The sequence below is a fragment of the Gavialis gangeticus genome, unplaced genomic scaffold (genome assembly GCF_001723915.1).
Source record: "Gavialis gangeticus isolate Ggan-Ray unplaced genomic scaffold, GavGan_comp1, whole genome shotgun sequence".
Taxonomy (NCBI): domain Eukaryota; kingdom Metazoa; phylum Chordata; order Crocodylia; family Gavialidae; genus Gavialis; species Gavialis gangeticus.
Window position 1 is genome coordinate 102,431,658 of NW_017729022.1, and position 19,364 is coordinate 102,451,021.

At 41.7% G+C, this 19,364-nt stretch overlaps 1 protein-coding gene across 1 annotated transcript in view; it reads left to right on the forward strand.

The window, feature by feature from the left end:
* Positions 1 to 6,364: 6,364 nt before the first annotated feature.
* The window catches only part of SAMM50 (SAMM50 sorting and assembly machinery component), a 40,635-nt gene continuing 27,635 nt past the window's right edge, over positions 6,365 to 19,364 (forward strand). Inside the window, exons 1-6 of the mRNA XM_019515750.1 lie at positions 6,365 to 6,464; positions 8,700 to 8,810; positions 10,010 to 10,111; positions 11,141 to 11,228; positions 13,712 to 13,818; positions 18,658 to 18,788. Coding sequence (XP_019371295.1) covers positions 6,444 to 6,464; positions 8,700 to 8,810; positions 10,010 to 10,111; positions 11,141 to 11,228; positions 13,712 to 13,818; positions 18,658 to 18,788 — 560 coding nt within the window. The 5' untranslated portion in view covers positions 6,365 to 6,443. The remainder of the gene's footprint in view (positions 6,465 to 8,699; positions 8,811 to 10,009; positions 10,112 to 11,140; positions 11,229 to 13,711; positions 13,819 to 18,657; positions 18,789 to 19,364) is intronic.

Consider the following 19,364-nt stretch of genomic DNA (forward strand, 5'->3'; position numbering starts at 1 on the left):
TGCAAGAACTGGCAGGAGATGGGGCCAGGCGGAGCAGCCATCAGGGGGGCTGCAGGAGCCAGCAGGGGATGGGGCCAGGCAGGGCAGCCATCGGACGGGCTAAGGGAGCAAGTGGGGGTGGGGCATGTGGCCCCTGTTGGGGGCAGTCCTTGAGCTGTGCAGGGGGGCTGCATCCTGCATGGGGCAGGGAACCCACTCCTCCTGAGCAGCCCCTCTTCACAGTCCCTCCACAATCTACCCACAGCCACCCACATTCCCCCATCCCCCCAGCACATGCCCTGCATGCCCAGCTGCCTACACTGGTAGGCTTCCAAGTTGCTTTAACACTGTAGATACATCAATAAAACATTGCCCAACTGATCATTGTCTCTCTGTCTCTCGCGTTCTTTCTTTCCATATATAGTGGTCTTTTGTTTTAATTGGGGAGGAACATGGATTTCAGGGTATTTTACAGAGTGACTTTGGGATTTTTTTTATCAGAGATTTCTCAGTTTTCAAGTAGGGAACATCAGAATTCCTGCTAGGGAGGCAAGTGGCAGGACCTAGGCAGAGGAGCCTACTCAGAGCTGGCACCTTGAACCCACTGGAGGTGGCTGATGTCCTGGCCAGTTGGGGCCAGGAGGACATGCTTTGACAGTTCAAAGCAGGCCACCGCACCCAGAACCTTCCAGGCGATAGCTACTCAGATGGCTGAGCAGGGGGCACACATGGCAGTAGTGCCACACAAAAGCCAACTCTGCAGCCACAGCCCACTGGCAGCTGGCCCAAAGGGGCAGATTCCTCTACTGGCTGTGCAGTCCCCATCTGGGTCTGGTAGGTGTGCAGTAGGTCACAACCAGGCAGCAGCCCCCACTGCCAGACTGCTGCAGTGGGTGCAGGGTGCAGGGAACTCTCAGGGCTGCTTCAGCAGTCGAGCTGGCACAAGGGGTAGTTTCCCCAGGTCCCTATTAGCTGGGGCCCAGAAGCTCCTTAGACTGAGTAGCCCTGAGCTACTTGACAGGGCATCTTTTTTGTACTGATGGGGCCAGCACAAGGCAGCTTTTTACACTGCTGGCAGTGTTACTAATTTTGAGGAGCTGTGTGCAGTGATAAGTGCCACACACAAAGAAGGAATATGAGGAACTCTGTGGGCAGAGTTCTGTGCGCGTGTGTGCGACTGGGAGTCTGAGGCACAGGAAAGGAGAGGCGTGAAGGAGAGTATATATGTGTGTGTGTGTGGTGAATTGTTATGTATCTATGTGTCTGGAAGGTAGTGAGATTGGTAGATGTTTTAATGTGTGAGAGAGGAAGGTTTGTGCGTGAATTCTGTAGACCAAGACGGATTGAGTTGGTTTGTGGTTGCATTCCGATTGTATGGTACACATGCCTATTGGTATATATATTGTCTGTGGACCAGCCAAACACTGAATGAGAGTGAAGTCTGAGAAGTGAACAATGTGTTTGAGTGCCTGGGAGGCAGTTATTGGAGATCTCTCCCCACTGATGCATTCATAGGATTTTGGAAGACAGATTGCTGACCAGAAGCTAGGGTCAGAGTTGCCACTGACTTGTTGCCTTACCCAGTGTGCGATTCTGCAGGTGTTCTGAGGTGAATATTGCCTCTCCTTTCCTTTTGTGTTAGTCTGTGTACCCCTATCATTGTGCATTGTATAGAGTTATAGGATTATAGGATCATAAGATAGGATAATAGATAGCTGATAGTGTTATGGTTGGTTGTTGCTGTTAATAAACCGAGCATTTGTAAACTTAATTTGTGTGTCTCACCTTAGGATTAGTCAGGGTCCAGGTGCTGTATGATAGACAACAGTGCCTGGGTCCTTCCTCACTCTCTGCCTGCCTATCATCTGGGGTAGTGTCACTAATTATTGAGTGGTTTGTTAATTTGGCCCCAACACAGGACTGGCAGCAGGAGCAGAGGCATGAGGCACCAAGTGACTAGGGAGCAAGTCACAGGGATCATCCTGCCTGCCCCACCCTTCATTGATTAGATTCTATACATGGAAAATTGTAATACCTTTATCATTTCCCATGTATAGAATTTAATTATTGTGGGGAGGGTCATCTTAAATTCAAAGCTGTGTTGGATTTTGATAAATATTTTAAATTCTCCTTGAGACATTTCTTGTGTTTCTAGCATTTAACAATGTTAAGTGTTTATAACATGTGGAGAGTAGCTCTTATCAGTTGTGAAGAGCATGTAATGGTAACCTTTTCAATAGAGAATGTTCAGTAACTTGCTAATTAAAAAAAAAAAAAAACTCTAGGAATGTTTCAGCATGTTATTTTGGGAAAAGGTTACAAGGTTAAAATGAACAACACTGGGACAGATTAGTAGAACTCAAGATACCAAGACTGCCAATAGATGCTACTAACAAAATGGGAGCATCTGAAGTGGCTTAGTGGTCCTCAAGTGGAAGTGATTAGGTAGTCTATGACTTCTGCAATCTGTGTGCATACAGTATTGTGAATAAATTGGAGAGGAACAATTGAAGACTGAAAGCCATATTTGGCTCCAATTGTCCCTGAAATAAAAAGGTTGCCAAGATTGTGAAATGACTGGTTTTCATGTAACCATTTCTTTGAAGAACACTATTAGCACTATTCTTAGAATCTGTTTTGGAAGAATAATGCCCCCTATCCCCCGATATACTCTCTGCTGTTTCATCCAATAGCGCAGGATGAAATTACCCTATCATATGTATTCAGCCAAAAATGGAAAAGAACAAAGTTTATAAGGTCCTTGGAACACCATAAACTGTTACATCAATGTACCCTTGAATCTCACTGAAGCCATTTTTCCCTGATTTTTAGAGGATGTCTGGTTAAAATATGGGTATATCTTGCAAAGGGTGAGATTAGTATGGAATGAGGCCGTTTTCTTTTTTTTGGCTCAATATCAGATATAATTATATCTTTGATCACAGCAGGAGTGGATAACTGTAGAAATGATGAGATATGAAGCAATGAAATACCAAACTGCAGTCTAAAACCCCTGCTCAGCAGCAGGTGATCCCAGAAAGTGCCTAAAACTCACTGGGCACCATAAGTCTTGCTTCTGTTCATGCCTGGAACTCGCTCCATCAAAACCTAATTAGGATCCAGAAACAGGGTTGTCCCCTGCTGATGTCCCTTAAGGAAACTGATGTGGAAGGTGTACTAAAAGGTCAACGGTGACCACTTTGTAGAGGTGCTGGTGGTGTACTTCTCTGATGGAACAACTATGGGTTAGTGCATTTATCAAGGAAGTGGGAGTGCTGAGTGCAAGGCATTCAAACCCACATCTCCCATGCCTTGAGGGTTTGTCCTAACAACCAAATCCTTAGCCAGTGGCATGGTACTCACCTGGGAAGGTGTGGATGGAAGATCTTGGTCTTTGTCCCTGCAATACATTGTGCAATGATTGTATTAAAGAACAACAGGAAGAGGGACCTCAGACCTAACCCCACTTCTTCCAGGTGAGCCCCCAACCACTAAGCAGCATAGTCGCATTCCTTCTTGCACTCTTTCTGCCCTCATGAATCTTACCTTTATTTCTGGGCATAGCTTCAGCAGGAGAGGTGAAGGGTGTCCTTCACCCAGCCTAGTGATTAGTCTGATGGTTATAATCCCTTAGGCAGAGGAAAGGCATTCAATCAGTCTCTTAGTTAATGCTCTTATTAAAAGCTATTGCCAGTACCACCAATACCACTTGTAGTCATTCTTTAAAACAGTGAGCCCTGTTCTGTTTTTTCAAAGGGTAGAGGTAGGTACTAGGGCTGTGTGAAACGGCACTGTTCCATTTTGACCAGCATTTCAACATTTCAATGGAACAGCATTTCATTTTGAATTTCATTTTGAATTGAAACTGCAGTTCTGTTTCATTTTGTTTCACTGTTTCGGTGTTTCAACATTTCACCTATAGGCTATAATGGGGAAGCTCAAAATAGCCTATAACTTTGTCATTTCTGGCCTGATTTGGATGAAATTTGTAGGAATGGTAGTCCCTTGAGGGCATGAAGCCTGCCAAGTTTCAAGGAGATAGGTGCAGGGGTTTCGGGGAAACTGTACCTCAAAGTCTTGAAAGCAAAACTCATGTCACATGTTTGTGTTTAGGTGCAGCAGGGTGAAAGCTGCAGGCTTGCTAGCCCCTATTGAGGCCACAAAGCCTGCCAGCTTTCAAGGAGATAGGTGCAGGGCTTCTGGGTTCTGTGGCCCTGCACCTCTGGCTGCTGACAGGCAAAACTCACGACATGGGTGTGTGACTGTGTGTTAAGGTGCACCCTCACTCAAATGACACCAAGGCACAAAGCAGGGTAGTTGAAACAATGCTGCCTTTTATGCAGTTTTTCCACCCCTCCCCCAGAGCACTGGGATTGGAAGGGACCTCAGGGAAGGATGACAGTCACTGGCCAGCTACACAGTCAATAATGAGAGCCTTCCTTCCGCCTCCCTCTCCTTACTTTAGTTTCTGTTTCCCTGCAGGCAACCTCAGCTTGAGCTTCGAAACTTGGGAGCCTAGATATCTGCTGAAATAGAAAAGTTGTCAAACAAATACAAGCAGTGCCAAAAGCACAGTGGAGCTGAGACTATTTTGGAGTTCTGCTTCTGAGAAATTAGGTTTCTCACATCTTAGTTGCGCAAAATTCTACTGATTGCAGTTTGCATTTGGAATAAAGGTCTGCTAACAAAACAGAGGTCCTGAACCACATAAAAAACATGCCCAGGGTCTGTTCCAATGAAAGTTTGTCATTGACTGGACTCTGTATGAGCTGATCCCAAAATTGACAGATAACAATTTGCCTCCTTTAAATTACTATATCAAACTGAGAGAAGAGACCAAAGTGTATGTGTGATTTATATTTCATTAGCTTTATATACCATACATAACAGAATAGCAAGAGGATTGCAAATATGATCTCTATGTCATAACTCAAAGTTTCTTGTTTCAGTCTTTTGCTTCTCTTTGTCCTCCATTCTGATTTCTTTTCCTTTCCTTTCTCTGTCTTTTTTTTTTTTCCATCTGGTTTCTTTCTTAGACCAAATCCCAGCTCCTAATCTAGCATCCAACATTTTTCTCATTTGATCCATTCAGATGAGGAGCAGTTAAAGAGTTAACTCTTCTTACCATCCAGTCAAATTGATAGGAGTTGGGACTTGACACTTTGGAGTAATTGCTTCAGGCTTCTGCATCAATTGTACTGTGCTCATGTTGGGAAGGTTAGTGCTGTACCAGCCCTGTAACTTTTTGTGACATGAAATCTCCCACTCAAGATATACAGTAAACACAGGAAAGGCCACTTATGTGAGCTGTGTTTCCCTCTGTTTTGTCACATAATACTGATTCGCTAATAAGCTACCTTTTATTTTTAACAGTTTTGTTACTACCTATCCACACATTTAAAAATCCTTCTCTCAAAAGGAACCTTTGAACTTATCTTCCAAATGTGGTTGTGCTGGTGACAACCATAGGTATTGCCCAAGTCTTTAACAGTGTTGTGAACTTGTGCTCAAATGTTCTTTCAGCATTCTCATAGCCACTAGATACAGCAAATTAGGACACGCTAACTGATCTGGCTTAAATGCATTTCAAAAGCACTACTTTTGAATGTACCTTCCACACGTTGACCTAAAAATGGGGCTATTGGCTAAAGGGGTTAGGGTTTCACTTCCCTACTCCAAACTCTCCTGTCTCATAATTTTCTGAGTGAAAGTAATGGGGTTGAGTGGGATGCTGTGGCATTGCTGGGAGTAGGGGTGGCCTGGAACTTGTGCCGTCACTGCACCTAGCCAAGACTGGATCTGAACACTGTTTAAACCAGTGGTTTTCAATCTTGTTTGACTCGCAGCACCCCTGAACAGGCTTGTGGCAGCCCTTGCAAAATGCCTGCTCTTCATTTGCCCTTTTTTTTCACCTCTGGAAAAATAGTGGAGTTTTTTGGTTGCAAAGAACATGGGAAACCCACAGCTACAGACTAAAAGCTCCAGCTTTCTCTTGGGTGTTGGCTGTTGCTGTGTTGGTTAAAGAGAGAACCAGACAAGGAAGGGTCTTTGTGTAAAGCTAATATATTTCATCTGATATCAGGCTTTCTCTTGGGACTCCTGCTAGCTGACCTTGTCCAGGATCCCTTGGCACCCCAGCCACCTCCTGGCTGAAAAACCCGGGTGTAAACCATTCCTAACAGCCCCTCCCCCGCCCCCCTGGGACCAGATCCAGGTGTCCAAAGGACCCGCCCCTGCAGGAGTTCCCTACCCTGACCTTGAGGCAGGGCGTGGAGCAGGCAGATTGGGGGCGGGGCTTCCCCTACACGCCACTTCCGGAAGCCGAGCTCCTCCGCCTCGTCCCTTCTGGCCTGCAGGCCAATGGGCGCGGGCGCCGCGCTGCCTATCAGAGTCACCCTCGTGCCCAGGCGCTGAGGGAGGCACTGCGGCCTCCGCCCGTCCGCTCACCCGGCGCTGCAGCAGCCATGGGCACGGTGCAGGCGCGGGTAGGGTGCTCCCTCCCCCACTTTTTTAGTTGCGCGTGTTTGGAGGCCCCGGGCGGGGGCTGCGTCCGCTTCGCAACCTTACTGCAGCAGCCGGGCCTGCCCACTCTCCCTCCTCCGCGGGGACTCCCTCAACCTGGGCCGCCGGGATCGGGGGGGGAGGGGCAGTCAGTAATGGCCGTAATGGGAGAAAGCCCTTCCCTTCACTGCAGGCGCAGGGCGGGGGTTCCTGGCCGGGCCTCGTCACGCGGGGGGCGGGGCTTGAGCCTGTCAGGGGCGTGGCCGGATAAGGCCACAGTCGAAAACCGGGCGTCTGCAGAAGGGGCCGGGCCTCCTGCTGCCTTGGCGATAGGGAACGACTGCTGCCTTTGTGTTCTGGGGGTAGAGAAAAGGGGGAACGCAGAGCCCGCATCTTCGGCGGCGCCTTGAGCCTGAATAGCTGGAGAGGCTCTGGCCCTGGTGTCGCACAGAGAGCCGCGGCGTCTGTGGGCAAAGTTCAGCCCCCGGCTTCCTAGCAGTCCCTGCCCACGTGGATGCGGCTGGTTTCCATGGAGAACCCAGGAAGGGCGGGGCGGGGGTTTCCAAGGAGACCCCAGGAGTGCCAGGGCCGACAGGTGGAGCTGGGGTTTCTGTGGAGACCTGCTGAAGAGTGCTGGTAGGGCTGTGGTGCTGCCCTGGAGCTGGGGCCAGAATTTCACAGGAGTGATGGGGACATGCAGGCAGTGGATCGTGGCTGCCACGCTTCCAGACCACACTGTCACTGCTGCAGAATCTCAGCCCCTGCCTCAGAGGGGCTACCTGCCCAGCCACATGCCCTGTCAGCACTGTTTGGGTGGTCTCCATGGAAACCCGGGCACTATCACAGTACTGCTTCTCTTGGGGTCTCTGTGGATAACACTGTGGACAGGGGCTGCTGGGAAATGGAGTTTAGCCACTGGCTGGATCCACCATTTTGCCCACCCATGCTTTTTTGCCTGTGGAGGTGGCTGTGGTTGGAAGACTGGTCCTGTAGCCCTGCAGCCCCCTGCAGAGAAAGCAGTGCTTCCCTGCGCACATATTGTCTTGGGCACTTTGAGCTGTTGCTTCGTTGGGAGCAAGAATGTACTGAGTGCAGGATTGGTCCTTTGTTACGGCCACCATGAGCATACCTTATTATAACTCATAAAGGCAAAACCTTGGGGTGAAAAAGTAAAGCTTGTGTGCAAAGGTTTCACCAAGTTCTAACAATCAGTGATTTGATTTGATTTGAATCTTAATACAGAATCAGGTTATCCCACAGCTGTTTTGAATGCTTTCCTTTGAAAGAGCCAATACCAGTTGTTGTGGGGGAAAAGATCCTAGATTAGCTCCATCCTGAGAATGGCAACTCTTAACGTTCCAGAAGATTAACCTGCTTGGAGTGCTGTGATGTCAGCTGTGCTGGTGACAGCCCTAGGTGTTGCCCAGGTCTTCAGTACCGCAAACGTGTGCTGTCATGTAACCTTTTTTCAGCATTCTCTATACAGAAAACAAGACCACGTTGTGATGGAACTGATCTATCTTAAATCCGTATCTCAAAAGTGCTGAATGGCAGTGTTTCATTTTTAACTGTTACTTGGAAGAAATCTGGTGACAGTAAAGACGCTTATTTTCACAAATCAAAAAAGAAGTAATGCATAAAGCAAAGTGGCCTCCTGAAAGCCTCTTTTCATTTGGGCAGTCAGGTATTTGGCACCTAACCCCCAAAAAACCTGGTCTCTGAAATGTTGTATATTGCCTGACGTGCTGAAAGCCTCTCTTAAAATAAGCTTACCTGCTGAAAAGAGGTTCTTTACAACTGATTTATACAGTCTTTTTGAAGGGCCTGTGAGTAAACAGAAAAGCTGTGTGTTGAAAATTTTAATCCAGGGAAAGATTTCTTTTTCTGCAAAACTGTGTATATATGTGAAGAAATGCATCTGTTTTTTGGCAAGCATAACACATGCACAGTGTCTAACTGAGGGAAATACTCATCCTGGAAATCCTTTATTGTATAATAAAACTCTGTTAGTAAGCGTGCATGATTTTTTAAGCAAAGCAGCATATTCAATTCTCAGTGTTTTATCCCTTGTATTATGGTTCCGTGATTCATTATGATGGGCAGGATGTCCAGATTTAGAAAAAATATTCTCATTTGCTATAGAAGAAACAGCTCTTTTTAATGCAAAGTATTTAAGTTATAAAATAGTAAATACATTTTTATTTTTCTGTGTTGTTTAGAGTTTGGACCCTCTTCCAATGAGTGGACCTGATTTAGGTGCTTTAGGAGAAGAAGCTGAACTAATTGAAGTTGAACCTGAAACCAAACAGGAAATTCTTGAAAACAAGGATGTGAGTATTTAAGCAAAGGTTCTGAATTTATTTATGTATATATTTATTTTGTATGGAATGTCATAAATCAATGTTTTAATTGGGATGTAAAAGAAGTAAATTAAATCTTATACTTGGTGTTCCCTTTGTGTTTTGCACAAGAGAAAGATTGTTAAAATACATTTAAAACTATAAGATCATGATAGAATTTGTTAGAATGTCCATTTTTAAGAACTTTTCTTCCATTGGCTTGGTTCATGATAAACCCTATTAGAAGTTTGATAACATTTCTTTCCTTAATAAAAACAATGTTTAGTCCATTGCATGGGCCCACCATTATTATTGAAGATCTGCCAGCTAAAGTTAGGTGGCTGCTATTCTTTATTTTATAGAATTGCGGGAGGGAATATTTAAGCATCTGTGGTCTTTTGGACAGAAAGCCTGAAGTTATACATACACAAAAAAAAGCTGGAGAAATAATGAGGATGTAATCTATATAGTCCATTAGTAGACAGTAAACTAGGTGCTCTGCTGTCTAGGAAAAAATGGCTAAAATCATCTAAGAACTCAGCATTAAAGACCATACCATGTATTTTAGTCTACAGTATTTAGGTTGTGGGGGATTATTTGATAGCTACCCAAGTACTTCATTCATTTTTTACTCTGTATTTAAACTCTTTGCTTATTGTAAATGGTAAAAGAATTACACCAACTATTATACTGTTGGTCTTGTTAATTGTTAATCGGTATATGATTCAGCTAATGAAATATCTCTGTCTTTCGTGTCATTGTGACAAGGTATTTAGCAGAATTCACAGATTCAATCTGACAGTCCACACTATGAATACTTCTGCTGTGGCCTTGAATTTATGACTTCTGGGTTGTTAACTGTGTGCCTTAGTGCCTGTGCTACTGCAGTCCCCAGCTAATGACTGATTTATCGATAAAGATTTGTGACTAAATTTCTGAAAATTATGGGAGCTATCAAGAACTACAATTAGTTCTTTATTTGGAGTTAAGTATTTATTTTTTTCCATGCACTTCCTGTTGAAGTGCACATGCTCTAGGATTGCTGGTTATATATGTTAGTGGTAATTCATTCATAAATCTGGTAGTCTTGTAACTTTATTCAGATAGCAGTGTTATTTCTGTTTCAGAGCTTTTAATTTCCTCTTAAGTAGATGTTTAATATTTTGTTAATAGTCATCTGTTATGTTTAGGTGGTGGTTCAACATGTACACTTTGATGGACTTGGAAGAACCAAAGACGATATTATCATGTATGAAATCGGTGATGTTTTCAGGGCTAAAAACTTGATTGATGTAAGTATGGCATGTTTATAAAACACTACATTGTCTTGGAAAATGGCCATGCATTAGATACCAATTGGAGAAATAAATCTACAGTCTGAAAGATTTTAAAATGGTTGGGAAACATAGTTTAGCATGCAACATTTTTGTTATTGATAATTACCAAGGAGGAAAAGGGCTTTTAAATCCCAGGTTCAGCACGGACAGAAAAGCTATATATTTTCTCTTTAACTAGGTTCAAAATTAATGACCAGTGGTAAACTTAAAATGCTGTGATGCTTTTTTTAGAGTCACTGTCAAGAGTGGAATCATGCTTTATGTAGCTGATTATCTCAATTTGATAGCTTAAAAAAAAAGATACGTTATGATAGTTTTCACTCTCGATGGCAGCCTTAACTGTGGATCTGTTTAATACCATTCAGAAGGGTGTAACAGGGTATTCTGGAACAATATTGGTGTGGTGATTTGGAGAACTCTTACTGCTGCTGTCCATACTGCTCTTAGAGCTTTTCAACATTGGAAACTTGATTGCCCTAATGATACTGTTGTAGTTTTGCTGGTCAGTTTACCCATATAGACAGCCGTTACTTTCTGTAGACTGGAGGCTGAAGTATTTTATGTAGAACATTTTGTAAACCTTCAGCTCAGCATTTAACATACGACTTTATCTACAGTTTCAAAAACAAAGTTGTAGTATATAGTTGTTTTATGTGATGAATGCGTAAGATCTTATCCTGCCATGTGGTGTATGTGGGTTTTTACCTTTTAAAAGCATGATTTGAAGAAATTGGATACAAAAGAATGTTTTATAAAGGTTATGAAGCAAGCCAGTAGAGGCAGATGTTTGAAGTGGATGCTCTCTGTGTTTAATTTATCTTCTTGCACTTGGCTACTGAAGTGGTTCCTGGATCAGTCTTTCAGGAGGTGGATACATGTCCTTCAAAGTCTGGGAATGATGCATGGATCTCCTTGCATATTTAGCCATTATACTAGCTATTTTCTATTGAGATTCAAGGCTGAATTCCTTATCTTATTCTCTAGGTAATGAGAAAATCACATGAAGCTCGTGAAAAGTTGCTTCGACTGGGAATTTTTAGACAAGTGGAAGTTCTGATTGATACTTGTCAAGGTAAATATTGCAGCACTGCGATTTATTACGTCTCATTTATATTTCCTTTTATATAGAGAGGGCAAGGGAGAGAGGAAACAAGCTTCTGTCAGTGTTTATAATACAAATCTCTTCATCCATAGTTATAGAAACTAGGGCAAGGGTGAAGAAACACTTGAACACTTGCTCAGTATTGTACTGGAAATATGTGGTAGAGCCAATAAAACCCACATCCTTTGAGCTTCTCTTCATAACTTTAACTCCCAAACCATACACTGTTCCTGCAACACCTTATATTAGGCACAATATAACCTTTTTCATTCACAGCACATTTTTGTGGTAAAAACATAGTACTGGATTATTTGGTAAATGAACTGTATCAAAATATGCTTCTGCCTTGTAACAGAGCTAAAGTTGCATAGAAAACCTCAAGTTTGGCATTTCCTAGCTTGGGTTCAGAAGTTTTACAACCTTATTAATGCTCTCTCTGTATAACCATATGTATGTGCAGCTGTGTGTATTACAGGTAGGGCTCGTAACATAGCCTACCTTTTAGGTTGCCTGATACTTTCCACTGTAAGACCGTATTTAAGGTTGTTTATAACTTCGTTAGACTTCAACCATTCAAACTGAAATGTTTTGTACTTGATGCCTACCTTAGTCTGAATACACAGAAGCATATCGGTCTATAACAAGTAGACATAGTCTTCTACCAAACCCCAGAAGTCCTCAGTCTTTGCATTCCTTTGCTGTGAACAAATAAATTTGTTCAAAACAAAAAGTGTGTCTAATCCCCTTATATGAATTGTATCTACATAGAATAACATCCTGTCACTGCTGCTAGTTACTCTGTTAGCTCAAATGGTAGAGGTCTGTATTTTGGAGTTCATATAGGAAGATTCTTCCATTTTGATAGTAAAGGCATGTATGAAATGGGATCATTGTACCTATGTTAGTGGACAAGTATCTATAAATAATTCTATACAAGCATAATATGTGTTATTTGGGAACTCCAAAACTCTTGTTTTGGCTTATTAATTAATCTTACTTTACAGAGAGAAATAGGTGCAAAAATTACATGCACACTTGGCATAGAAATCAAATGTCTTTCTTAACGATTAGCAAGTGTTCGTGGCAGTCTGGTCTCCCGAGTGAAGTCTTCAGTGCTACCTACTAATTAGCCCTAGTATTCCAAGTCATATTTTTAGACATTTCCAGGAGAGAAATAACAGACTGGTTAGATGTGGGTCATCTGTTCTCCCAGTCAACATTCTATGTAATCCTGAAGCAATTCATTTTGCAATCATATAATGAAATTGTGCTGCCTTTCCTAGTTGCAAACTCTAGGTGTCAACATTCAGACATAGCGAAAGCAGAGCAATGAAACTTGTGTTATACTGTTTCTAATCTGTTGCTGTTACTTATTCCAGTATCTTTCAGATGTAGAAAAAAAATCATTAGGTGCATTGAATTTAAAAATACGTTGTATATAGTTAGTGAGTTGGTAAAGATCAATATAATATATATTATATATTATAATGTATTAGGTGATAGTGGGTTTCTTAACTGTTGTACGTTTTATTTTTTAGCTACTACATGCTAGCGGAGCGAATCTTGATCCAACATTATCGAAAAAAGCCTATTTAATTAGGGAAGTAGTCTGTCACTGAAAATGATAGGTCTGCAATGCTACCGATTACTTCATAAAAGTGTGACATTGTAACTGCTTAGAGCAGTCTTTTCTGGCGGGGGCAGAGGCTGGAATGAGTTAGTTTGAAGCAAAGGATCATTAAGATATGGCTGCCGTTGCCCCTGCTCAGCCATGGTGTGGTTTGGCAAAAGCACTCCTGCAGGAGCCCTTGCTGTTTGAATATGGCATAGCATGGGCAGAGCTGCTCCCTCTGCTCTAACCCTAGGCAGCTGACTGAGGTGGAATACAAAAAGAGCCTCCCCATTGTCAAAAGTCACCTATGGCATGGTTCTGCCAGCCCTAGGTTGCCAACCCTGACTTAAAGGAAAGAAGGGGTGCCTTCTGTCTACCATTACAGTAGAATAGCTCAGTTAGAACACAACTTGACCACAGATTTTTTTTTTTTTTAAATGGATTGCACCATGCATTCTGAAAGACACCTGGAATGCTATATTGGGATTATTGTTCCACTGACTATTTCGCATATACCTAATACTAAAAGTAAAACCTATGCCTATTAAAACCCTGCAGCACTTTTATTAAGCAGGTATCAAGTGCCATGTTATACTAGCTATTACTTAAAGGGTCAGTGTTATAAAAGGCAAACTTTTTTGCTTGAATTGGATGTTAACAAAGACTACTTTTCTGTGGCTAGCTTTCTGTATAGTGCAGTCTCCTTTGAGCATTTAATTCAACTAGTTTCACATTCCAAAGGAATGTTTTTTCAATTAGCTTAAATTGTCTTTTATCCAGCTATAAAGCAATATTGTGCAAACAGAAGACTCTTGAAGAAATAATAAATGTGTTTATTTAGGAGATGATGCCCTTCCAAATGGTTTAGATGTAACATTTGAAGTAACAGAATTGAGAAGACTAACTGGAAGCTATAACACTATGGTCGGCAATAATGAAGGCAGCATGGTATGACTGGTTTTAAAATGTTGCATTTTTTTTTTTTGTGTCAGGCAACTTACATTGATTTGTCAAACCTGAGGTTAGCTTATGGGTTGTGTAAATGAGAACTTCATCTTAACCAATTTATTTCTCCAGTATGGCTTTGCTAAGAAGTTTTAGCCCTTACCTACGTGGATAAGTCTGTGTGATGCATCCCCTCTGTGCCTGTTAGCTCCCCAAATGGAAGTGATGTGGCGTGACACATGGGCCAGTAAACTGCCTGTTGGCAGAACATACTAACATATGTGCAGCTCTCCATGCTAATGTTGCAGTTTTGCTTTGAGTTTGGAAGCTGGCTGGTATAGCATGTCTCAGCACAGCATTGCCTCATACTGCTTATGCACAGTGTCCCTACAGTTCTCATTCTGGACCTGCACTGAGAATATCCAGCAGTTTTTACACAACGGAATAAATTTTTGTTCTGCCCAAGTAGGTCACATTTACATTCATTTGTATCTTATGCCTATGTCTGGATTTTTACAGGATCTGGTCCAATACACAGGTTCTCATTTAGCCAAATGGTCAAATAGGTACATTTGAGGGGTTGTGTTTTGAATTGGAGATTAATGGACTGTTTGTTGTATTTTATAAATTAATTAAAATATATGTTGAATACAATTACCTTGCTTTATGTACTTAAAGTTTGAACAACTTGCTCTCAGCCACACCAATTTTAAATGGACTTTTTTTGAAGGAATACTAGGTTATTTTACTTCCAGACTATGTTTCTTTTCTTTTCCTTTTTCCTTTTTTATTTTAAAGATCAATGCCAGTTGTTACATGATAAGAAGTATAGGACTTTCCAGATCCTAATATGGTAAAACATATTTGCATTGAATTCATATTTTATAGCCAATTACAATGGAAGGAACAGGCTAACTTTAATTTCAGTCCTGTCTGAAAATTGTTTACTAATTGATGTTACAATTAATACCAAAGATTTTCAAGGTTGCATGAGAGTGGAGGAAAAAAAAATTCTTCACTTCTGATGCATTTTAAAATATCCTCTACAGCAGCGTTTCCCAAACTCTGACAGATCACACCACTAATTTAAAATGATACAACCTTATGTACCACCAGCAAATTTTTCAGTTCAGCCTTAAGTACCACCAGCAAATTTTTGTCATATAAAGTAATTATAATAAATCTGTTAATGCATACCACTGGCAGGTTGTCTGCATACCACTCGTGGTACCTGTACCACAGATTGGGAACCACTGCCCTACAGAAAGTTTCTCTGTTTTTCCCATACAGTAGCTCCTCCTTCTGTTTGTTTTCATTTATTACAAAGCAGTAGAGGAAAAAAATATAGAATCATAGAAAATTAGGGTTGGAAGGGACCTCAGCAGGTCATCTAAGACCAATCTCCTGCTCAAAGCAGAACCATCCCCAACTAGATCATTCCAGCCAGGGCTTTGTCTGTCTGGGGCTTAAAACACTCCAAGGATGGAGATTTCACCACCTGTCTAGATAACCTGTTCCAGTGCTTTACCGCTCTCCTAGTGAGAGTTTTTCCTAATATCCAACCTAAACTTCCCTTGCTGCAACTTGAAACTGTTGCTCCTTGTTCTGTCATCTGCCACCACTGAGAACAGTCTAGCTCCATCCTCTTTGGAACCCTGCTTGTGGTAGTTAAAGGCTGCTATCAAATCACCCCTCAGTCTTCTTTTCAGCAGACTAAATAAGCCCAGTTCCCTCAGCCTCTCCTCATAAATTGTGTGCCCCAGCCCCCCTAACCATTTTCATTGCCCTCTGCTGGACTGTTTCCAACTTGTTCTGTAGTGGGAGGTCCAAAACTGGACACAGTACTCCAGATGTGACCCTCTTCAGTGCAGAATAGAAGGTAATAATTACTTCCCTCGATCTGCTGGCAACACTGCTTCCAGTTTGGTCCATTATGCTGTTAGCCGCCTTTGCAAGAAGGTTATGCTGTTGACTGGTATCCAGCTTATTTTTCCTTCTGACATTTTCTGCAGCACTGCTGCTTAGCCAGTTGCTCCCCAGCCTCTAGCAGTGCCTAGGATTCTTCTGCCCTAAGTGAAGGACTTTGCACTTGTCCTTGTTGAACCTCATGAGATGTCTTTTGGCCCAATCCTCCAGTTGGTCTAGATCACTCTGAATTGTTAGCTTTACCCTCCAGCGTATCTACTACTACCTCCAGCTTGGTGTCATCTGTGAACTTGCTGAAAGTGCACTCAATCCTGTCTTCCAGATCATCAATGTACATATTGAATAAAACTGGCCCCAGAACCAGCCCTTGGGGCGCTCCACTTTATACCGGATGCCAACTAGACCTTGAGCCATTAATGACTACCCGCTGAGCCTGACAACCCAGCCAGCTTTCTCTCCACCTTACAATCCATTTATTCAGCCCATACTTCCTTGGCTTCTTGCAACAATGCTGTGGGAAATGTCATCAAAAGCCTTGCTAGAATCACGTTCACTGCTTTCCCTGCATCCACAGAGCCATTTATCTCATTGCAGAGAGCAATTAGGTTGATCAGGCATGACTTACCCTTGGTGAATCCATGCTGACTGTTCCTGAACACTTTATTCTCCTCCAAAGTGCTTAGAAATGGATTCCTTGAGGACCTGCTGTATGTGTTTTCCAGGGACTGAGGTGAGGCTGACATGTCTGTAGTTCCCTGGTTCCTCCTTCCTCTTCTTCAAGATGGATTCTATATTTATCTTTTTCCAGTCATCTGGGACCTCCACCCAATGCCATGAATTTTCAAAAATAATCGCCAGTGGCTCCGCAATCACATCAGTCAACTACCTCAGCACCCTTGGATGCATTGCATCTGGCCCTATGGACTTGTACACATTCAGCTTTTCTAAATAGTCTCTAACCTGTTCTTTCACCACTGAGGACTGCTCGCCTCTTCCCCAAACTGTGCTGCCCAGTGCGATAGTTTGGGAGCTGAGTTTGCCTGTGAAGGCTGAGGTAAAAAAGTACAGTAATTGAGTACTTCGGCCTTTCCCTCATCATCTGCCACTAGGTTGCCTCCCCCATTCAGTAAATGACCCACATTTCCCCCAGTCTTCCTCTTGTTGATGCCATACTTGTAGAAACCCTTGTTACCCTTCATATCCCTCACTAGATGCAACTCCAATTGTGCTTTGGCCTTCCTGATTTCATCCCTCCATGCCCTAGTCATCGGTCTGATCTTCCACTTCTTGTAAGCTTCCTTTTTGTGTTTAAGCTCACTGAAGTCAAGCTGGTCATCTGCCATATTTGTTATTCTTCCTACACAATCTTAATATGAAAATATCTTAAACTATATGAAAATATGACTTGTAAAAGCATGATGTTTGTCTCCAGGGGACTGAAATAGCTTAAATACAAACAACTAACCAAAATTCAAGAAGTTTGTCCTGTTAAATTCATTTGAAATATGTAGAAATTGAGAATAAATAAATAGCCTGTTATATCAGTGTGGTAATAGTGAAGAGCTGCCTAACAGTCTTAATTGCAAAAATAAAACTGTATATTGTATCTCTGATCTCTGCACTTTCCCAAGGGCTTTTAGACCAAGACAGCTTAAATTTGATAGGATATGCTAGTCTTATCTTATACCTTTTGGCACCTTTTCGTGTTTCCTTAAAAGGACATCCTTTAAGAACACCCCAGAGAAAAAGCAGTTGCAGCTTTCTGTAGCAGATAATTTTTCTACCTTCACAGCTAAACTGAGTTATGCTGTCATATAAAAAAAAAAAATGAATTTTGGGTATGAGAAGCCAGGGAAATTTAAGTGAAATGCTTCCAATACTTAACAATATATTATGTTGTCATTGGAGCTGCTTCAGATTTTTTAGTTTACCCACTCCCAAATGTTTGTGAAATATCTCTTATTCAGACTTCCATCAGATTATTGTTATGTTCCTGATCAAATCTTTCCCCTGCCAGGCAGATTTCCTGGTGGGCTTCTGGGGAGTCTTGACCTCCAGGCTCTGCAGCTCTGGGACTCTCCTGTAGGCTTGGGTCCCAAGGACTTCTGGGGCAGTAAGGTGTCTTTGCCCCCTTGTTCCTGAGTTAATGGTAGTGTTAAATTGACATGACTACCAAATTGCATCAGCAACTGCTAGGGTCCCTGTGAGAATATTTTGTTCTGGAAATACCATTTGTTGATGTTCTTGATGCAGTAACTTGGTTTGCAGAAAATTTTGAAAAATTAGGCTTTGTTTGGAGGCAGAATGAAAATAAATATCAAAATATCAAGTTTTCTCATGAACTAAAAATCCTGAGTTTCACCTGGTTTTAACAATCAGCACCTGTTGATGGACAAGAGCAGTAATATTGTGTCTGTGTTGAGTATATATATTTTAAGTGATTTTATTATTTTAAATCTTTTATATTACTACATAACCATTTATTAAAGGCCACATAGTTTTTGGTCTTTAAATAAAACAGAATTGTTGTCAACTGAGGTTAGATGCAGGGTTTTCATTTTTCCAGAACAATTTTTTAAAATTTAATTGTTCAAAATTCCAGTAAAAACATCTTTTTAAACCATGAAAAACTAAAAGTCATACACTATGGTACTGAATATCAGAAAGCAATACCAGCTATATAAATAAAGATAATACTGAGATCAATAATTTTCATTGTCAGTGCTGACAGAAGTGTAAGAACTATATGAAGAGCCTAATTATGGGCAACTAAATTGGCTTTTAAAAACCCCTCCACCTCTAATCCTTTGCAGTAGAAACACAGGTAAATTTGTCTGCGACATAAGTGTTTCAGTGTCTCTAATTATTTTAGCAAAATCATATAGTAGATATCAAATCATTTTCCATTCTTCCTAGGTCCTTGGGCTCAAATTCCCTAATCTCCTTGGACGTGCAGAGAAAGTGACCTTCCAGTTCTCCTATGGAACTAAGGAAACTTCATATGGCTTATCATTCTTCAAACCACAGCCTGGCAACTTTGAAAGAAAGTAGGGAGCACACAATTTTTTAATATAATAGTGCTGTGTCATTGTATAATATTAAAGTGAGGTTATATTCTGAAAAGTAACAGAAATATTTAATAAGTTTTCACAATTTATTCTTAATGGTTTATACTGATTTGGGGCGAAAGCAGCACAAGTTAAGGAAAAACTGCTTGATTATGCTATGGTATATTGGGCCTAGTCTCTTGATTTTTTTTAAAGGGTAAAGATGGTTTTCCTTACAGCCAGCCCTGCAAACTTAGCTTGGGACCTGGATGTCACGGGTTCTTTCTGGCTAATGGTTAGTCACCAGGGAAAAAGATTCTGTAATAGGAATTTAATTATGTAGAGAATCCACAAGCCATTTTTTTCTCACATAGTTGTGTTGGCTGCAAATTAATAGGTCTGTATGTAATGAAAAATTGCTTTCATTACAAGAATAATCAGATGAGATTCAGAAACTGCAAGGGAGCAAGTGTGCTGAGTAAAGAAGCTCTTTAATTTCTTGCCTGGTAAGAACTTCACTTTGAGATGTTTAACTGTAAAACTGAACAGTTTTTTTATTAATCTCATGAAAAATAG